The 19359-nt window shown below is 44.7% G+C and overlaps 4 protein-coding genes across 13 annotated transcripts; 1 reads left to right on the top strand and 3 right to left on the bottom strand.

The window, feature by feature from the left end:
• Positions 1-157: 157 nt before the first annotated feature.
• hint2 (histidine triad nucleotide binding protein 2) lies at positions 158-2120 on the bottom strand. Of its 2 annotated transcripts, XM_055511182.1 has the most exons (6): positions 1981-2117; positions 1838-1885; positions 1627-1764; positions 1209-1313; positions 824-896; positions 158-723 (listed from the first exon to the last, which is right to left on the bottom strand). In XM_055511182.1, the coding sequence occupies exons 1-6, from the start codon at positions 2065-2067 to the stop codon at positions 632-634; spliced, it is 543 nt and encodes a 180-aa protein (XP_055367157.1). In that variant the 5' UTR covers positions 2068-2117; the 3' UTR covers positions 158-631. The 2 variants fall into 2 exon arrangements, with proteins under 2 accessions (XP_055367157.1, XP_029017720.1); XM_029161887.3 differs by lacking the exon at positions 1838-1885 and having other exon boundaries at positions 1981-2120.
• A 350-nt stretch (positions 2121-2470) lies between these two features.
• On the top strand, positions 2471-4560 carry mrps30 (mitochondrial ribosomal protein S30). Its single transcript, XM_029161880.3, has 5 exons — positions 2471-3142; positions 3316-3461; positions 3552-3657; positions 3825-4001; positions 4136-4560. The coding sequence occupies exons 1-5, from the start codon at positions 2536-2538 to the stop codon at positions 4393-4395; spliced, it is 1296 nt and encodes a 431-aa protein (XP_029017713.1). The 5' UTR covers positions 2471-2535; the 3' UTR covers positions 4396-4560.
• Positions 4561-5320: 760 nt separating this feature from the next.
• Positions 5321-8202, bottom strand: emb (embigin). Its single transcript, XM_029161881.3, has 9 exons — positions 8042-8202; positions 7407-7484; positions 7098-7278; positions 6877-6959; positions 6658-6794; positions 6404-6565; positions 6146-6263; positions 6019-6052; positions 5321-5927 (listed from the first exon to the last, which is right to left on the bottom strand). The coding sequence occupies exons 1-9, from the start codon at positions 8118-8120 to the stop codon at positions 5867-5869; spliced, it is 933 nt and encodes a 310-aa protein (XP_029017714.1). The 5' UTR covers positions 8121-8202; the 3' UTR covers positions 5321-5866.
• A 261-nt stretch (positions 8203-8463) lies between these two features.
• On the bottom strand, positions 8464-16231 carry malt1 (MALT paracaspase 1). 9 transcript variants are annotated; one of them, XM_055511178.1, is made up of 17 exons: positions 15950-16230; positions 15470-15636; positions 15269-15390; positions 14725-14872; positions 14410-14594; positions 14222-14321; positions 14093-14140; positions 13584-13607; positions 13387-13431; positions 12560-12719; positions 12145-12336; positions 11893-11964; positions 11685-11812; positions 11174-11317; positions 10326-10483; positions 10080-10205; positions 8464-9976 (listed from the first exon to the last, which is right to left on the bottom strand). In XM_055511178.1, the coding sequence occupies exons 1-17, from the start codon at positions 16096-16098 to the stop codon at positions 9497-9499; spliced, it is 2448 nt and encodes an 815-aa protein (XP_055367153.1). In that variant the 5' UTR covers positions 16099-16230; the 3' UTR covers positions 8464-9496. The 9 variants fall into 9 exon arrangements, with proteins under 9 accessions (XP_055367153.1, XP_029019406.1, XP_055367152.1 ...); XM_029163573.3 differs by having other exon boundaries at positions 12145-12322; positions 12560-12763; positions 15950-16229; XM_055511177.1 differs by having other exon boundaries at positions 14093-14321; positions 15950-16231.
• Positions 16232-19359: the final 3128 nt, after the last annotated feature.

Below are 19359 nucleotides of genomic sequence, written 5' to 3'. Positions count from 1 at the left end.
ATGGCCAAGTCAATTATTGTCAATTTTTATATGTCACTGCTTTTTGTGTGTATATAATTAGCATTTTAACAAGATATAAACATTTAGAATAATCTTTCTGTCAATATTAACCTCACCAAAGTTACACTACATTAAAGTAGAAGACAACCTGTCAGCCTTACAAGTTATAAAGTGTCTTTATTTGAAGATGCAAAAAAATGATTTACTTTTATTCTTTAAAATTCTAAAGATTCACATTTAATTTTAATGTCAGAGTATGTTTGTACAAAGAGTACATGCATGCATATTCCATACATTCCAGAAAAACCAAAAGACATGAACAGATTATCCTGTAAGCCTGACATTAATGACTCTTAATCAGTTGATTGTTTGTCTAAATACGAATACATTTTGCTGTCAGGTATCTTGTTTTATTTAATGATCATTCTTATCGAAAACACATAAAAATGTTTTGATATAATGAGACATTAAAGCTAAGAATGAACAGTAAACCCCTCCATAGTTAAAGTGCAGGTTTGCTTTAAAAATTACTCCTGCGTTAATGATTAAGATAGTTGCTGATTAACTTTGTGCCAACCTACAGACTGGGTGACTGATTGCTTATATTACACACAACGACAACACAAGACAACTATCCAGGAGGCCATTTCATCTGCCTTCCCCCCAGGACATGGATGTGCAGGTGGTAAACTGACTGTGAACCGTGTACCCCATCGTTGATCACTGCAGAAGGCACAGTCACACAGACTTTAATGTGCAGGTACAAAAAAAAAAAAAAAAGACAGCCTGTGGACCTGTTTAGGTTATCAGCTAATAAACTTACCCACTCTGTATCCTTCACTTAGAGATTCTTGCTTAGCAACATTTTTTGCAACAACCAACAGATGTCCTAAAAGCTGAAAGGTAAAGCAGAAAGCTGTAGGTTTTTATTTGTTGGCTTTAATAAACACAACGTAAGTATAACTGGGCTGGTAATAAAACCTTTCAAATGTGGGAAAATATTATTTCAAAAGAAGACAACTGCCCCGAACACTGTTTATCAGCTATTTCAAAATAATGTAAGTAAATAAGTTTTACATGTTTGACATTGTCCTGCAAACAATGTTTGTGGTAATAAAAGTTCAACAGAATATATTTAATGTCTTTGAGAAATGCAACTTAGAAAAACATGAAACCTAGTGGATGTACATAACTGAAGACCAACTTACAGCAGAATCATCATCTTTGGCCTCACTTATTCTCGGAATAGGGATCCTGGGAATGACCAGGAAGTGAACAGGAGCCTGTGGGCTGATATCTCTGAATGCTAAACACTAATAAACACATAAAAACAGCATTGATGAACGGTTTCACGTAAATCCAATTCTGTGAGCAAGCACCTAACCTCCACACCCTGTGACTCACATATTGAAGAAATAAACTCAAGTGAAACCTGCACCTGCAGCAAAACTGATCAGATGGTTTCACATTACATACTTAGGGCTCAATCTCAGTTTTCTTAGACAGAGCAAATTTTTGTGGTGATGATTGCTCAACTTTTTTTTTCAGTAAAAATATTTGGCTAGCATTTCGTTGCAGTTTATAATAATAAGTTAGTCACAGCTAAACAAAAGTTGTAATGTTTACCTTCTCGTCTTCATAAATGATTTCTGCAGGGATGCTTTTATCAAGCACTTTGGAGAAGATGGTTGGAGCCGCGGAGCCATACTTCTTGCTGGCCTCCTTGGCCAGACTCACCTCATCTGTTCTGGTGCACAGTGGTCTCTGTGGGAAACAAGGAACACGCTAACACCTGCTATGAGCTCACAAACAAAACCTCACAAGATGCACAACACACCAAACCTCTCGGTGGTTGGGCGCTGCGGGTTCGCCACAGCCACCGGAGCTGGCAGGAGGACAGGTGCTGTCAACATGCTCTGCTGCGGCTAATGATAACAAAGTGTGTAGGACAACAACACTGTTTGTTTTCAGAGAAGCTACCTCGGCTCGACAAACACGGTGCACACGAAGGAGGCGAGTCGTTCTGGACCCGACGACCTGCGTCCGGAAAATCTGCCGAAGATACATAGCCAGCTAGCTACTAGCTACTAGCTTTGTAGTTGAAGGAAATAAGTAGTTTATCTCACGTTTGGTCACACCAGAGCACAGCACTGAAAGCTTGAACACAGCTTAAAAACACCACTAAACACGCCAAGTTGTTGTTGCAACTTCTTCTTCTTCTACTACTTATTTTACTACTTCTTCGGTTTATTAGCAGAGTTTGCGGTGGCTTGCTGTTTGGCGCCACCTCCTGGATTATAGATATAGAGTATATATCAGGTGATATTGGCTTTGTGTTTGAACAATGTTAATCTCAATGTGGACCAGTTGTCAAGTTCGTACTGTAGTGTACTGACCAAAAACAGTGACACATTTCTAATCCTTAAATGAACTTATATCGGCGGCTCTATGTGTCGTTAGGGGGCGCTGTTGTGTGGGGCTGCTACATTTCTTGTCACCGGAAGTGGAAAAAAGAGCTAACGCTAGAGGAGAAACATGGCGGCCCGCACAAGGCTGTCCTTGCTGGTCGTTCAAAACCGGCCTCTGCTTGGATACCGCAGGTTTGTCCACGCCGAGCTAGCGGCCAGTGAACCCACGTATCCTGCCATCGTCCCTTCTCTCACAGCTAAAAGCAAATCTGCCCGACGGCGACAAGTCGAGGAGCAGGTCAAAAAGATCTGCGCCTCCTCGGTGCAGGAGAAGATCGCCCTCATCACTCGCATCCAACGGAAGAAGTTTGTGGTTCATCCTCAGACGTTTGTTCGGGGCGCAGACAGGTGGTACCAGCACTTTACCAAAACCGCCTATATCCCGGGCCTACCCGACAAATTCAACCAGGGTCAGGAGACGGTGGCGAGCGAGGATGGGTCACCGCCATCCGCAGCGCGCACCTCGATACCCGGACTGGATGATGATGCGTTCGCGGACGTTCGCGCTTTGGTGAGCCGTGCGATCTTACAGGAGCACTGGCAGCTGAGGAAACGCAAACCGTTCCTCTACCGACAGCAGGAAGAGACGGTCGGACCTGTTCTGAGGAACCTGGTGACCGGACTCACCTACAGCCTGGCCAAACACAACCCGCTGCTCCAGCTCTCCAGTCTGGGTAAGAGAAAGGCCAGGGTGCCGGAGGTTTAACTTGAAATAGTAGTAGTAGTAGTATAGTAAACTTAAAAGTGAAGTTAGAAAGTTAGAGATCTGCATCTAAAATAACACAAAAAAGTACATCTGCAGAAAAGTCAATTTCATGCTCTTACTAATATTTATATCCTTTATTAGATATAAATGAAAAGGTGCACTTTTATTGGAGAAGAGGAGAGAGAATCATCCCAAAAGGGCACCGGAGAGGCCGACTGGAGCCGACCAGGTTTCAGATCGACGACCGCCCTCACAGTCAGATCAGGGTCACGCAGCAGCTTCCGCAGGTAAAGATTTATGGACCATTTGATTTTTATTTAAGCAAACAGGAGTATACGTCATAAAGGTAAAACATTTCTTTCGCTCTCTGCTCCTAGTTTACCCCACTGGAGGCCTCCTATTCTGCAGAGGTTCCAAAGATCACTCTTGCTCCCAACGTTATGCCTCTGTTCAGAAGACAGTATGACAACAACATCTTCACAGGTAAACCAGTCACACCCCAGGTCCATACTGCACCCATCACGTGAAGGGAACATTGTTTTTCTAGTTAAAAAAAGCAACAAGTCATGGCTTATAGACAGCTGTGAAGACTCCACATTGGTTAAACAGAAGACCAACATGATTTTTTAAATGTTTGATTTCACTAACAGGTGCTAAGCTGCCGGATCCAGCTTGTTATGGTCACACTCAGTTCCACTTGGTTCCCGACGGATACCACAGAGACCGTATGGCTCGAAAACAGCAGTCTGACCAGGTCGAGGTCTTCCTCAGAGCCAATGGTCTCGCCAGCCTCTTCGCCTGGACAGGAGCTCAGGCCATGTACCAGGGTGAGTTATCAACCAGTGCATCTTCTAAAGTAGAGTGGGTTTTACAGCTCATAACACATTAACCACCTGAGTAGTACAATAATGTAGATCTGTGTGTGTTTTCATTTGTTATTCCATCCATATGTCTTCTGTAGGTTTCTGGAATCATGAGGATGTCACCAGGCCTTTTGTGTCCCAGGCTGTGATCACCGATGGCCACTTCTTCTCCTTCTTCTGCTATCAGCTCAACACAGTTGCCCTCTCTGAGGACACGGATGCTGACAACCCCAGGAAAAATCTCCTGTGGGGCACAGAGAGCCTGCGATTGTACGACAGTGTGCAGGACGGCACGGTGGTGGGCCTTAATGATGGCGTGATCAGGCTTCTGGTTCAGTTCCTCATGAACCGCCCGTAGTTTATTTTTCTTGGCCACTGAAAACATCTTGGGAGATTCTACTCAAAATAATGCTCTTCACGTTATATATTCTTTGTAAATGTAAAAAAATGTAGACAAATCTGGGTAACACAATATCGAAACAGCTCTTGTTTAAAAGTAATTAAATACTGTGCACAACCTGGATTGTTAATATGCAGTTTGTATTTATGCCAAAATATAGTCATGCTTTTCAAACAGACACTAGTGTCTGAGTTCAGAGATATTATGTCCCTGGAAAAAAGCCAACTCAACCTTTCAGATTAGCTACAAATGTCATGTCACACCTCTGGCTGTAACTCAGCCCAATGCCTGACAACTAGCATGATTCAATTAACAAACAGCATCTTGTGCAACAAACAGAAAAATGATGGTTGGAAGTTCAAACATCAAAGCCCTCGTCTACAATGTATTTGGTGCTTTGGTCTAAATTATCCTACATGTCAGGTTACACGTTTGTTCTCCGACATTTTGCCATTTGTTTGATAGTGAGCTAACAGTGCAGTATTGTCTCATTGCCCGTGATGTAACTTGGCCACATTCATTTTGCAAGGTTATAATTCCCTGTTAAGTTGAAGCTGTAAGGGTGGTAATAACTTTACATTGTTTAATGTACTGGAGAGCATTATACTAAGAGGTAGTTCTGTGTTCTGACCCCCTCATTCATATGGATCATATGATGGACAAAATAACAGCAGATTGCTGCTTCATTTCCTCAGATTTTCATAATGGAGCATTCGACAAAACAGACACTGCCTCTACAACATCTTTCTCATACCATATGCAGAGAGATTGCTCAAAACCAGCAAACCCACACTGATGTGTAATACTGTTGGAGCTTCCCTTTACATCATGAAAACCTCCGTGTTACCTTATACAGTGTGAAGACAGTTACTAAAACAAACAGTAACATTTTAGGGGGGCATTTTAATCTGCTTGTCTAAACATACAGCAGCATCTTAATGATTAAGTGCAGGTAAACAAACATCACAATTAAGTAACAACACTTGTAGATTGTAGATGAGCAAGCATTTCATATATGATAATGCAGACACAAACTGTTAATCATTTTGCAAGTGCAGGTGGAAAAAGGAGGCTGCAAGCAAACAACTGGTGACTCATTTGCATCTTTGCGGGTGTAAGGCACTGCTTGAAAACCACAATGCATGACTGACATCAATGAAGCTCTGTAGTACTTTCAGGTATCAGAACATTAACTGGCACAGGAAGTGACACGGAAACGCTTCGGTAAAAGAATTTCCACAGAAAAGCAGCACTACTGTACGGGAGGGAGTCTGAAGACAGTGGTTATTGCAATTCGTTTAGTAAAAATATATATTTAAGACATTCATGAAATAATTGCTTGAAAATTGCTTTTAAGCTACATGTTTCACTTTAGAAAATAGGCAAAAGAGAAGAAGCCTAAAGCTGCTGAATGTAAAAGATTGGACTCTTAAACTTTGCGTTGTCTCACTGCAGAACCTCCCTCTTCATCATTATTTTCCTCCTGTGTCCTAACAAAGACACAAAAATGTACATAGTGACATTTAGCTTACAATTTAAAAAGGGTTTTTATCTAGTTTAGAAATCTGTCCCCGTACTTACATTGAGTTTCTTTGATCAGGATTTGGCCCATTTTCTAAAAAGAGGTGAGACAAGCACAATTTAAAATACAACATATGAGCTAATGCAGTACGTGCTCACAGAAACCGAAGTGTGTGTAATGTCTCACCTTTGGTGCATTGTTTCCCAGACTGACTCCGTTCGTAGATCAGAATTGCAGCAACCAGGATAATGACCTCCACCAAGATCCCTATGAAGAGCTTCAGGGGCTCCCAGAACGTGATGATCTTTTTCAGGGGTGGGAAGAGTTTTCCCATTTCATTTAAAATAATAATGCAATGTAAAGTATGTGAAATGTAGCAGGACTAAGTGTTGTACAAATACTCTCAAAGGAGCACGGAACCAGAGAATTGAGCGAATCCCTGACCTTGAGCTCCACTTGGCTGTACGCGGTGCCGATGGCATACACAGCCCCACAGGAGTAGAGCCCAGCATCGGCCTTCGTCATCTTGTGGAAAAACAGCTTAGTCTTCCTCTCCTCGATTTCGATTTTGTACCGGCGAGACTCTGCAGCAGCAACGATGGGCTCCTATAGAGGAATCAGACGCAGTTCTGACAGTGGTTCTGATGTCGAACTAGTCACTGACACACAACAGACTGAAACACACCCTCCACAATCACCTTTTCGGTACCATTCATTCTGGCCCATTTCCAGGAGGTGGGAACTGGTTTGGTGTCGTCTATTTTACACTGAATTACCATAAAATCGTTCGCATATCCAATTATAGGTTTATCTCGCTTTTCCCCGATCTGTGGAACTGATGGAAAGAAAACAAAACTCAAACTTTACTTTGGATCCTTCAGACATCAGTTTGAACTGAATAGTTACATGACGCCTACCTGCTAATATGAATTCTGCTTTTGCCTCATTTCCAAACACACACGAGTAATTCCCGAGGTCTGTTTCATTCAGAACTGTGAACCTGCAGAGAAAAAAAAAGTTTAAAACGGTTCCAAATCATAATTTGTGTCTTCTGCATTAAAAGTTCATAAAGAAATAAAGAATAAACCACTTTCATGTCAGTTAAAATATTTTACTCAAACCCTTTGTTAGACCTTACATTTGTTTGAGGACGTACTGCTCCTTCTCCAGCTGAACTGTCACACTGCTATTCTTTATCTCACTCCCATCTTTTGTCCAGTAGCCAGTTACATTTTGGGGCTTGTTCTCATTACCGGCCCACTTACACACCAGTTCTACACTGGCACGTTCCAGCAGTTCAACCGTGTGACTTTCATTTGCTGAAGAGATTTCAGACACAGAAACAGGAATTATCAAACATTTTCTACATAGAAATTACTACTATATTTTCAGATTACAGGATGAAAACTATTAAATGCATCGTAACCTGATGATTACATGCAGTTACCTCTGACTTCAACGGTCTTCACTAAATTTGTCAAAGGACCGATGGGAAGCAGAGGTGCGGGCGTGGGGCCGGGTGTCTCTGACAGGAATAGGAACACAAAGGGTTAAACTGACAACTGGCTGCTACAGTAATATATAGACTAGAATGAGTCCACTTTTCAGTCCTGCATTCACATTTTAATGGAAAGTAAAAAAAATCTTTTGTCTAAATATTACATTTATATATAAATATATGACAGATTATGTTTTAATGTTTCATATAAATACAAAGTCTATATATTTTTATCAACATTTTATCTTCTTTTATTTGTTCATTCAAATTTGAATAGCACTTTTTGCACTTATCTTATAACTAACTAACTCCAATGTCCTAAATAGGTAATTTGGTTCATTATGGTTTTATTACAGAGCGGCAAAATATAGATAATATAGAATATAGAAAAAGTGTATATATAACCAGTGTAGACAGTGGGACAGGAAATAAAGAGAAAAACTAAGACTGACTACCAACAACCTATGTCATGTACTTCTCCCCCTCACAAGGTTACAGGAAGCATAGCAGAGAAAAAGAGAGCAAAGGGAGAACGTGGTTGTGAGGCATCACAAACACTTAAAATAAACACAAAGAGCATTTACTTGTGCTGATGTGTCTGCAGGAGACGAGAAGCAGAGTGGTCTGAAAAAAGAGCTGATTCCAGGAGGCCGACATGATCATCAGTCCTCTGTGAGCAGGTTTCTCTCTGGGTCTCCTTCCTCCGTCTGCCTGCCTGCTGCATCGCGCTCCCGCTGCACCCCTCCTCCATCAGCTGCACAAGTGACGCAGCCATGATATCACCCTGCAGGATGTGGCTGGTTGAGTCTATCCATTATTCAAGCGGGGTTGACATCTTGATGCTGGGCTGCAGGGTGCACATGGGCAGAACGCCTTGAAATGAAACAGTGGTGTGCCCTGTCCTGCTACACGAGAGGACCCGTCAGCTGAAGGTCATCTGTCAGTCAACATAGGAATAACTGATTGCTCACTTTATTTTCAGAATTAATCCACAAGATAGAAAATGTGAAAACTCAAACAGTTTAATTCTGTCAGTCATGTTGGACAAACTGCTTTGAGTAACGATAACTGTCAGACTTGGTTTCCTCGTATCAATACGAAACAAACATTTTTGTTAGTTACATTTGAACAAACCCCAAATATCGGATTAATCAGTTCTTCATTTACTGTTTCCTATTAAACAGGAAACTGGGATCAAATGCTGCAAAAAAGATTTAAGTGATTGCAGCAAACTGTTGCATCATGTGGTGGAGAAATCCAGGTAAAGGAACTTCCCCTGAACTATAATGGAAAGTTTTATGGTTCAGTAGGAAGCAGGGTCAAAAATCCTCTGCCTAATAGGGGAATCCCAGAGGCTCATAACAAAAGGAGAGAGGCGTTCTACTGTTCTACAGTACCACCAGACAGAGGCTGGCAGCTAAAACACAAAGCGCCTCCAACGCAAAAACTGAAGAATAATAACTTTAAAAGATAGCTACACACATCTATGGCACTAATGTTTTACAGTCACATAAAAAAGTACACCTCCTAAGAAGTGACAGTAATGTAGAAGCTACAGAAGAACAGGGAATTCTGCAGGAAGCAACCAGAACCTGTTTATAGTCCAGGTTGTTCACTGCATTCACGTCCGTATTTTGTTTCAGCTTTCAAAATGACTGAACAGAGCTGTTAATGCAGCTGTACAGCAGAGGGAGCTCCTGCTCAGCTTATGTTCACCGTCTATCATCACTTAGATAAAGGTGAGCTGTCATATGAAGCAGGCTGCTCCACTGTTTATCTCCTCTATCTTAAACTCCAATCATTACAGTAAATCTGTATTTAATGGAATAATGATAATACTATAATACAGCAACTGTGACACGAATTAGTAGGTTAAATTTTCTGCCTAAAAACTAAATATATCTTCTCAATTTTTCTGATAATATACAAAAATAATGCTTTATAATTATTAATTATAATAATAATAAAAGTCCCAACTTGTAACAAAAACAGCAGCAGTATTTGTGATACATTAAAATCTTCTTGTTTGAGGCTTGCTTTCACTGCTGCTGCAGGTGCAGGCTGTTTATGAAGACCGTCTGCAGCTCAGTGATGTCATCGCTGGCCTCTATGGGGATGCTGAGCCTGCCCGGGGAGCTGGAGAGCCCGCCGCCTGAGTCATACATTGGGTCATAGCGACACTGGCTGAGGTTCTCATAGAAGGAGCCGCCCATCGCACCCGGAGCGCTGTCGCCCACCTCCAGGTAGTGGTGCTGCGGGGAGAGACGGCTGTGGTCCTGGGCATAGTGTGACCCGTAAAGGAGGTGGCAGTGGTCGGGCCCGGGGCTGTGGCAGGGACTGTGGGAGGGGCTGTGGGGCATCAGGCAGGTTTGCAGGCAGCTGTTCCTTCGCATCGCCCGGTGCAGGTCCAGTCGAGCAATCAGAGGCTTTCCAATGTTGATGCTTTTGGTCCAGTGGACAGGATCGTCAGCCATGGCTGCAAAGGTGCCCTGAAGGCAGACAGTGAAGACCAGCTCCTCCTGCAACACGTGGAATGAGAAGAAACCCAGAAAGCTCCATTAGACCACAGGCTTTTTGTGTAATAATAATAATATTCTGTAAAACCCTGTAGAAGGTTTTTACCTTGAGCTTCTGCAGGGAGCTCAGTCTGGTGTAGAGGCAGTGCTGTGGCAGGCTGCTGGACAGGAGGTAGATCCCCGTCTCCTCTGGAGTCTCTCTGTTCATCTCTTTAGGATCCACATCAAGGTCCTGCAGCCAACAAAATAAAGTGTGTTACTGCACATTAATCCAAAGACATGCGTGTACTTGAATTAATTCTAAAATGTCTAGCATGAAAAAGTCTCTTCAACAACCAGGGCCGTCACTGACCTGTGAGAAGTCAGTGACGTGCGCTTGGCAGAACGACATCTCCTCAGGTTTCTTAATGATGTAAGTGTAAATGACGAGGACGTTGGAGAACTCGGCGGCGAAACCCAACTTGATGCGAGCGCCGCAGTCAAAGTTGAGACACATGGTCTCAGGAAGCTCTGGAAGAACAAAGGAGAAACATTTCAGTAAAGTGCAAATCATTTTCATGCTCAGTTCGCAACAAGGTCAGATTTACCTGCTACATGAAACCAAGCACCAGGAGCAGGTTTCTGGGTTACAATCAATAAACAGAGCTGTAAAATCAGAACCTGCCAGTTACTGCTTCAATGCAGGCCTTAAAGCCCCGCCCTCTGTTATGGGTCTATTCATTCCGTGTGAAAATACTTTTAACAGAGGAAAAAGGAATGATGATGTTTTTGGGAATCGTGAGTCTCAGTCTAAAATAACTCGAATGAAACATTCTGTCATACTCATAACTTGGTTGAACTGTTCATCAGTCACACCCACTGACGAGGAAAATAATTTTCATTTCTTCTTTTGAATTTGATTTTTTAATGGGGTTGGAGTAAGAATGCAGCACTACAGCAGAAGTGAGCAAAACCTTTGTTCCCTAAAGAAATATTTACATGACAAAAGAGGAAGAGGCAGTGATGTCATTACTGGGCATTTCTCACTGCTGGTAAAAATGTGGTCTTCAGAAGCCACTGCGTGTGCCAGGATATGTTTGTATAATGTCAGACTTAATATTTTCCTATAAACCTCACATTGAATGAGCGTCCAGTGTGGAGCGGCAGTAAGCAGCTGCTGTGATAACAAGTGGTCGGCAAACAGCCGCGTCTTGGACTCACCGTGGGCCTTCGCCCACTGCCGGCTGTGGGCGTGGGCCACGTTGTCACTGGGCATGATGGCATCGGTCAGCGCCCTCCTCTCCGACAGGCTGCTGCGGATCTCCAGAGCCTGCTTCCCCTTGGTAGCGTTGAACTGGCCCATGTCTGAGTGCAGGACAGGCAGCGACAGCCCAAATAAGCAAAAGTAGGTCAAAGTAAAAGCAGCTGCAAAGAGCACGGTGAGGAGAAATGCATCCATTTAAGCATCACATACGTCAGCGTATCTATATGGCTGCATGAAACTCCACAAGCTGTGGACACAGTGCTGATGATAATAATAATATGTGAAACACTTTATTATCAGTGCAACGATCAAAATAATCTGCAATTCAACCCGCAGACATGAGAAGCTGCTCAACCAAAGAATCTTTACACAACAACAGGAAATAAAGCTAACTTTGCACAGGACATCGTTGAATCATTTATAGAGCAGGTCTCTGCATATGATGATGTAATGATGCTTCTGTCTCACCTTCTGCGACTCTGTCCAGCACCACGGTGATCTTCTCGTCGTCCAGCAGCCGCTTTTTCAAAAACTTGACAAACACGCCGTTAGTGAAGCCACTGGAGCTCAACTCGAAGGCCTCCGCGTCCTGGCAGCTGAAGGAACAACCACTGACATTCTGACCAGGGCTTGGTGTGGATGGCTGTGATAAGGAGGATACTGGACGCAGACTCACGTTGCGTATCCAAACACAATGTTGGCCGTAACCCTGAGCACGACGTTGGGGGTGCTGTCGTCATGAATGTTCCTGGAAAACCAATAAATTAAAACTAATGTAGGTCAAAAACAGTTTTAAGTTGGAATTACACACAAATACTGTGCACTCATCTAAAAATGAGATTTAGTAAAAAATAAATAAACAAAACAAAAATCATTGAAAAGTAGTCAGTTTCAAGCAAAGCAGACGTGTCCAGCTTCAGTCACTCACCTCTTCCTGCACATGTCCAGCAGAAACACATTCAGGCCCGTCTCCTTCTCCTGCATCAGCTTCAGGATGCTCTGCACACATAAGCAGTTGGCCGACCGGTACGGGTTCGGGGCGTCCACCGGAACCATGAAGCTGTTGCCGTAGTTTTCATATCCGTGACCAGCGTAGTACAGCAGACCTGAACACACAGGCCTGAGTGGTGGGAAGCGTGTATGATGACACACATGCACACACGCGCACGCGCACGCGCACACACGCGCACGCGCACACACACACACACACACACACACACACACACACACACACCACACACACACACCACACACACACACACACACACACACACACACCACACACACACACACACACACACACACACACACACACACACACACACACACACACACACACACACCATAGACTCCTTTGTGCAGCAGCAGCAGGAACTCGTCCACTGCGTTTCTCATCTCGGACTCCGTGAGGTCCAGCAGTGAGACCACCTTGAAGTTGAGCTGCCGCAGAAGGTTGGTGAGGTCGTACACGTCCACCATGGGAGCTTTGAGCTGCGGGTGGTTCTGGTAGGACAGATTACCGATCAGCAGGGCCACTTTGTCAGTCGCTGGGTTGTGATAGAGGAGAGGGACAGATGATCACAGTGAAGTCATGTTGGACGCTCTTCATGAACTCCCCTTCACATTCACCACCTCTGTTGTCACCAGTTGCTTGTGTTGTGTGTGCATGCGCTCTGACCAGCGACTGGTTTGTATATGTGGATGTTCACTCCAGCATAGAACCCACAATAATATGCAAACATTTCAGACACTATGGATTCTCGTCAGTGACAATGACCCCAAACAACAACAAGCTCAAACACGTGACCATTAGAACCAGTAGAAACCTACCCGAACAGTTGGCTCTGTCATTTCTATCATTTGATCTTATTAAGGATCCAAACCAATTCTACGTACGTTCAAGGTGAGGCTGACTATTCACATATTAGACACAATTGCAAAGGAAATACTAACAGGAAGGAAGTGACTCAACATCAGACAGTTATGAGTCATGTAATATTTTCACCTTAGATAATATGAGCCAACCTTTGAAAAGCTTTCATTGCGCAGTTGTTTCATAACATTAAACATAAATCAAGTATTCGTAGTTAAAAATCAAGGAGACAGATAAACAGCTCAGAACATGTTGATACTGTTCTAATAACGGACTCAGGACATGGAGGACACGTACCGTAAAGTTTTTCTGGAATACTATTCAGGAAAAGTTCACTGGAAGCTAAAATGAGAGATTTACAGTAAAGACACAACTAAAGAGCAGAAGGTAAACATTTGTGTAGGTTTATATTCAGGAGCATAAATTTGACTTGAACCAGGACTCACAGATAGAGATATGAGCTAAAACCCCATAAGGAGCCTGATCACACTCACCTCCTCCAATGGCGTAAACGTCGACTGGGAATCAAAAACACAAACACGTTAACGTCACGTCGAAAAAGTCTGACACTGGTTCAGCAACAGAGTGACTAATGGAAGGAAGCGAGCAGAATCATTTCTCAAATCAAATGGAGCAAATTAAGACAATTTAGAAATGACACTTCCCTTATTGTCAGTGAATCCCATGAGAAACCATCGAGCGACTGGTTCAGAGTATTTACAGTGACCACCGCTCAGGAATCTATTTAAAGCTTTAACGGACTCATTTACTGTGTATTGAGCTTCACACACACAACTGCAGCCTTTTTGTGGGAATCGCGGACAGTAAGGCGATGATGTCCTGTGACAGAAATGAACATGAATCCCTGCGGTCCCAACTCGTTAGTCTGTGTTATTGATTCAGATTAGGACCCAACGTGCAGATTGGAGGCTGTGAGTAGGCTTTTCATGCAGTCCCGTGTTAACTGTGATGTTTGCGCATGCACCCGTCCGGCAGACTCTACCTTCAGAGCACTCCACCGCCTCTGAAATCTGCACCGCTACCCCCGGTGCTTTCAGTCGAGAACAGAGCACACGGTCATCAGACGCAGAGACAACAGCGCGAGCAGCGGCGCTTTGGGGGCGTGGCTTACCTACGGCGACGTCCACCTCGTTGGTCCACAGCCGCTCGCTGCTGCTGCTGCTGATCTCACAGCGGTAGCGGCCGCCGTGATCCTGCATCACGTGTGGAACCTGAAACACGCCGTTGAGGCCTCTTCGAATTAATAGCAGGAAGAAGAAGTGAAACGCCGAAGCGTGACTCCTGGCGCCGCGTCCTCACCGTGAGCTTCCTCTTCGTGCCGTTGGGGACCGGAGCGCCGTTCCTGTGCCACTGGTACCGCGGGATGGGCCGGCCCACGGCGCCACACTCCAGCTGCAGCGCGTCCCCGACGTAAAGGCGCTGGGGCTGAGGCTGGATCACCAGTTTCATCCGACCCTCCAGAGACTGGTAACTGTGCCCCGGTGCTGCGTGTCATCAACGATAGAGGTTTCACTCATTGTAATGAGGTGAACGTGCCCCCGCGAGTGGCTGCTGGACACAGCAATAACATGCAAAGCCAACGCAGAGTTCTGAACGTCATTTGCATTCTGGTACCGTAAGACATGGCCACGTTCAGCACGTCCACCTGAGCCCACTGGCTGAACTCAAAGCTGTCTCCACAGTTGACCCTGCAGATGTAAAAGCCTGCGTCCTTCTGCTGGACTGGACTGATCACCAGGTCCGGACAGGAGCTGTTCGGCACCTGAGGCGGCGGAGGTGGGAACGGCGTTAGCCCTGAGGTCAAACCTGCAGGCTTCACGACGCAGGTATGAATGAATAATCACTGGATTCAGGCGTCAGAGGAGAAAAGGAAAACTGAATGAGGCATTTTTACTGCGGTTCAATATTCTGATCCCGTGAGGATTTAAATTTTTAAACTTATTAAATGATAAAAGTGTTCATCACTCTGCACATACGGATCTACTGGAGCACCGTCAGAGAACGAGATGTGACGTGTGAGTAGATGCATCGGTGCAGCTGTGGAACCCAAACCTGCTGCTCTGGCATTTCCCAGTCCGGTCCCAGTCTACACCGGTTTTTAGACGCCTCAACGTCAGAGAAAATGACGGGAGCACGAGCGTCTGTGTGTGTGCTTCACCTCCTCCTTGGTCTTGAACCACTGGTACTGAACCGGAGACTTGCCCACAGCGTGGCAGCTGAGGCGCAGGTTGTGGCCCGACACGAGAGCCACCGACTGGGGCTGGATGAGGACCTGCAGGGCTGCACACACCGGAGACATTGACTGTGCTTCGCTGCGCGACACCCATCATCAGTGTGAGGCAGCTGGAGGCGTGCGTACCTGAGGGCTTGAGGCAGTGCAGCGCCTCGGCGTTGCCCAGCGCGTGCAGGTAGTCCGTCAGGTGGCCCACGGTGCAGCCCCGGTCCCCCATCAGCCTCAGCAGCATGCGGCTCGGGCTGCCCTCCAGCTTCAGCACCGTCAGGGAGCACATCTCCATGTCGTCTGAGCTGAGCGACAGCGCGTCACATACACAACCAGTAAGAAACCAGTTTAAGGGTCCATTCCAATCCACTCTTCATGTTTTAAAGTCAGATCTAGATCTCTAAGTTTCATCTTTGGGCCGCGTGTGTTTCGCCTATGAGCGCACCTGAATGGGCAGTTACGTCATCAAAGCAGACTCTTATCTGCTACTAAGACTACAACCACTACTAATACTACTACTACTACTACTACTACCATGCACAGTGACCATGTATGCGAGATACAAGGTCCTTTCTAACAATGTTACGTTATTTGCATTGTGGATCACGTTCAACGCACCTGACTTTAAACCGTCTGTCACTGATGACTATCTCTCCCAGTCTTCGCCATCCTTTGCTACTGGACCTGTCCAGCAGCTCGCAGAGCCTCTTCACCACCGGCTCCTTCAACAAGTGGATCTTCGCGGACCGGTCCAGAAAATCCGACATGGCAGCGAGAAAGTTTCCGCCGAACTGGCAACACTTTAACTCTCGTGAACGACTGACTTCAACATGAGGAAAAAAACTCTGCTTCCTGGAAGAAACGCCACAGACGCTGCAGACACACCCTCTGCGCTGCGCTGTGTCGGGGTTTCCGCCGCGCAGCTGCGAATGCGGCCGCCAAAGAGTGTGTGCGCGTCAAGATGAGCCACTGCAGGGAAACGTTTAGCTGAAAAACCTGAAATCCACATCCCTGATGATGATGAGGTCTGGATGAGTAACTTCATAGGACGTATCCTGATGTGTAGTCAAAGCTTGTAATATTTCTGCTGCTGAACAGGGGAAGGTTTAATGTTTTAATATGTGCATCGTTCAATACAGTAAATGCCTAACGCAAAAATGAATCTATAAAAAATAAACATTCTGGACACCCTTACATATTATTTAAGTTCAATAAGGTTTCTTAATATTTAGGAAAAATAGTGAGTGACGTAAAGTTTACAGCATTTACCACAAGAGCTTCCTTTCTTAAACCAGGATGACGACAGTTGTTGAGTCTGTTGCTGCTGTTTGCAACTGTAAAGTGTAACTGGCTCGAACGTTTCCCCTGGTTGATCACACCATGACGTTTGTAGCACAGCTACACTAAATGCAAAGAAAGCATTTTAACATCTGCTGATTTTATTCTCCATGCGGTTTTAGTTCTGTACACTTTTTACATTGGAGCGCGTTCCTACTTTTAATGATTTCAGAGAGCGAAAGCAAACGTTTTAATAAGCAACTAGGAAAGTAGGAATTATGGTGAAAAAACTAGAAAAGCTGAACTAGACAAATAATTTGTGGCTGTTATGACCCTGGATCGCAGGAAGCAACATGAACCAAAATATGTGGTTTCCACAATGATTTATTTAAAAAAAACAACAATGAACAATGAATGAAACTCCATAGAGAAACTGTTGAACATGTAACTCCCCACCCATAAGCTCTTTGATCCAAGGCTTGATGTCTTGAACAAATGCACAACACACAAGTACAAGAACATAACCTTAGAAGGCCTTTTACTGCAGTGGTTCTCCAATGCAGCATCCCAATACTGTGAGTTCCACCCTTTTCCTGCTCCAGTTCAAGGTCTTTGGGAGACAGAAAAACCTTACCACATGTTAACACAACCTGGAAAGGTCTCCGACTCACACGTAACCCTCTGGCCTCTAGATTTGGCACTGGTTGTAACCCATCCAGGTTGGTCTGGATTTTCAACTGTCTCCAATGCTACAGGCTTGAAAAACCTTTGCTTTTTACACAAAACAGGGCACCCTACAATAGGGTGAACAGGTTTCTTGCAGTCAAAACAGGACCATTTCGTGGGAGTACTCCAGGTTGACAAAGCAGTCACTGCAGGTGTCGAGGAGCCGCTCCAGTCTTTACCATCCGTGCTGTCCGATTGCTGTTATAGCTCATCTTATGAGTCAGCAGAAATTCATCAGCTAAAACATCAGATCTTTCTCAATTGTTAATGCTGTTAATGCAAGCAGTTCTTAAATTCTTCTAACAAGACAAGCTGCCTCAGATCGTCCTTAGTTTCCACATTCCAAGATTGATACCATCTATCAAACAGAGATTTCCTTTCTTCGCCCAAGTCCATAAAGGCTTTGTTTTTAACCATAGCAAGACCACAAAAGCGCTGACGCTAAGCTTCAGAAACCAGTTCATGAGCTTTCAAAATGGCTTGACTTGGGCCAAGCTGAAATGGTGGCGTCCCGTTAAAATGACGGAAGTTTTTTTTTTTAACATCCTTCTCCACAAGAAAGGGGGCACCAACTTTAAGCTTAACATTAAACTCCAGTGGTTCAAGTTTCACTGAAACTGACAGAGCTGCCTGCTTATATTCCATCTCTAAGCAAGCGTTCCTGCTCCAAAAGCATTTGCTTCTCTCTCAGTTGCCGCTCCCTCCGTTTATGTTGCAGTTGTAATTCTTGCAAGGCCAGTTCAACTCAAAGGCAGCGTCTGGAGTTTGAGAGATGTCTGCTACAGACATAAACACGGCTAAAAAAAGACATAGCAAGCTCCTAAGGGCACCACAGAAGAAGACAGCCCTGGTACCTGCCCACTTTATACTGACCCTAAAGATCTTCAGAGGTGAACCAGGCTCGAGGAGGCTTTAAAAGCACACCTTCAGCAAACCACAGCCATACAGCTAAGGCCCCGAAAAGCAGAGAAATGAACCTCCACCCGGGATTACCTCCAAAAAGAAAGATAAACGAGTGAACCCACAAAAGGACGCATTTCTTAATCCAGCTGGAAAACTAGTGTAAACAGGAAGTCAAAATGCTTTCCGGAACTACACTCAACACATGAGGATTCTCAGCCACAAACAGAACATCTGAACCTGCGGACGAGCCCCCAACATGTTACGACCCTGACTCGCAGGAAGCAACGTGAACCAAAATATATGGTTTCCACAATGATGTTTTATTAAAAAAACAACAATGAGGCATGGCTGCTGTCAACATGGCTGCTGCAATGAAGTGCTGGGCTGAAGAGAGTGAGGGAGGAGCTTAACAGGGCTTTAAACACCAGGTGACACTAATCAGCCAGGGATTCTGGGAGGAGTCAAACCAGGTTGCCTGCAAAACTCCATGGAGAAACAGTTGAACACGTAACAGTCGGAAACAGTGAACAAATGCCATCACTAACAATAGACTGAAACTGGGTGGAGGTGTGGCAAAAAAGCCAAGGCAGCAAGTAAGTACAGGAATGAACACGAGCCAAAGTGCTGCAGGCAGAGATCAGGAGCAACAGTAGCATTTGACTACACACATAAGGCTTATTGCACAGATAGGAGGTGACAAGAACACAATGAAACCACCCGATGCCGAGAGGAAACATACGTTGATGAATCAAACTGGAGTCTCACCAAAAGCTGGAAGCTGAAGCAGCAGCGAGTAGCAGAAACAAACTCAAGGCAAACAGGCAGAGATGCAGCGAGGGTGAGACAAACCAGCAGTGAAGGTCTGGAAGGCAGACTCTGATGGAGGATGAACTCACGAGACCACAGCCCAAACTACTGTATGTCACCTTAACAATAACCTGTGCACAAACCCGTCAACCTGTGTTGTCACCTTTTCAGGTTTCACACGCTTTACTTGGCTTTCAGCTATTGTGGGGAATCCACCGATGTGTGTGTGTGTGTGTGTGTGTGTGTGTGTGTGTGTGTGTGTGTGTGTGTGACTCTGTGTGTGTGTGACTCTGTGTGTGCATGTGTGTGTGCGT

The sequence above is a fragment of the Betta splendens genome, chromosome 9 (genome assembly GCF_900634795.4).
Source record: "Betta splendens chromosome 9, fBetSpl5.4, whole genome shotgun sequence".
Lineage (NCBI taxonomy): Eukaryota > Metazoa > Chordata > Actinopteri > Anabantiformes > Osphronemidae > Betta > Betta splendens.
Note: the sequence above shows the minus strand (reverse complement) of the source record. Positions and strands in the feature narration are given on the sequence as shown.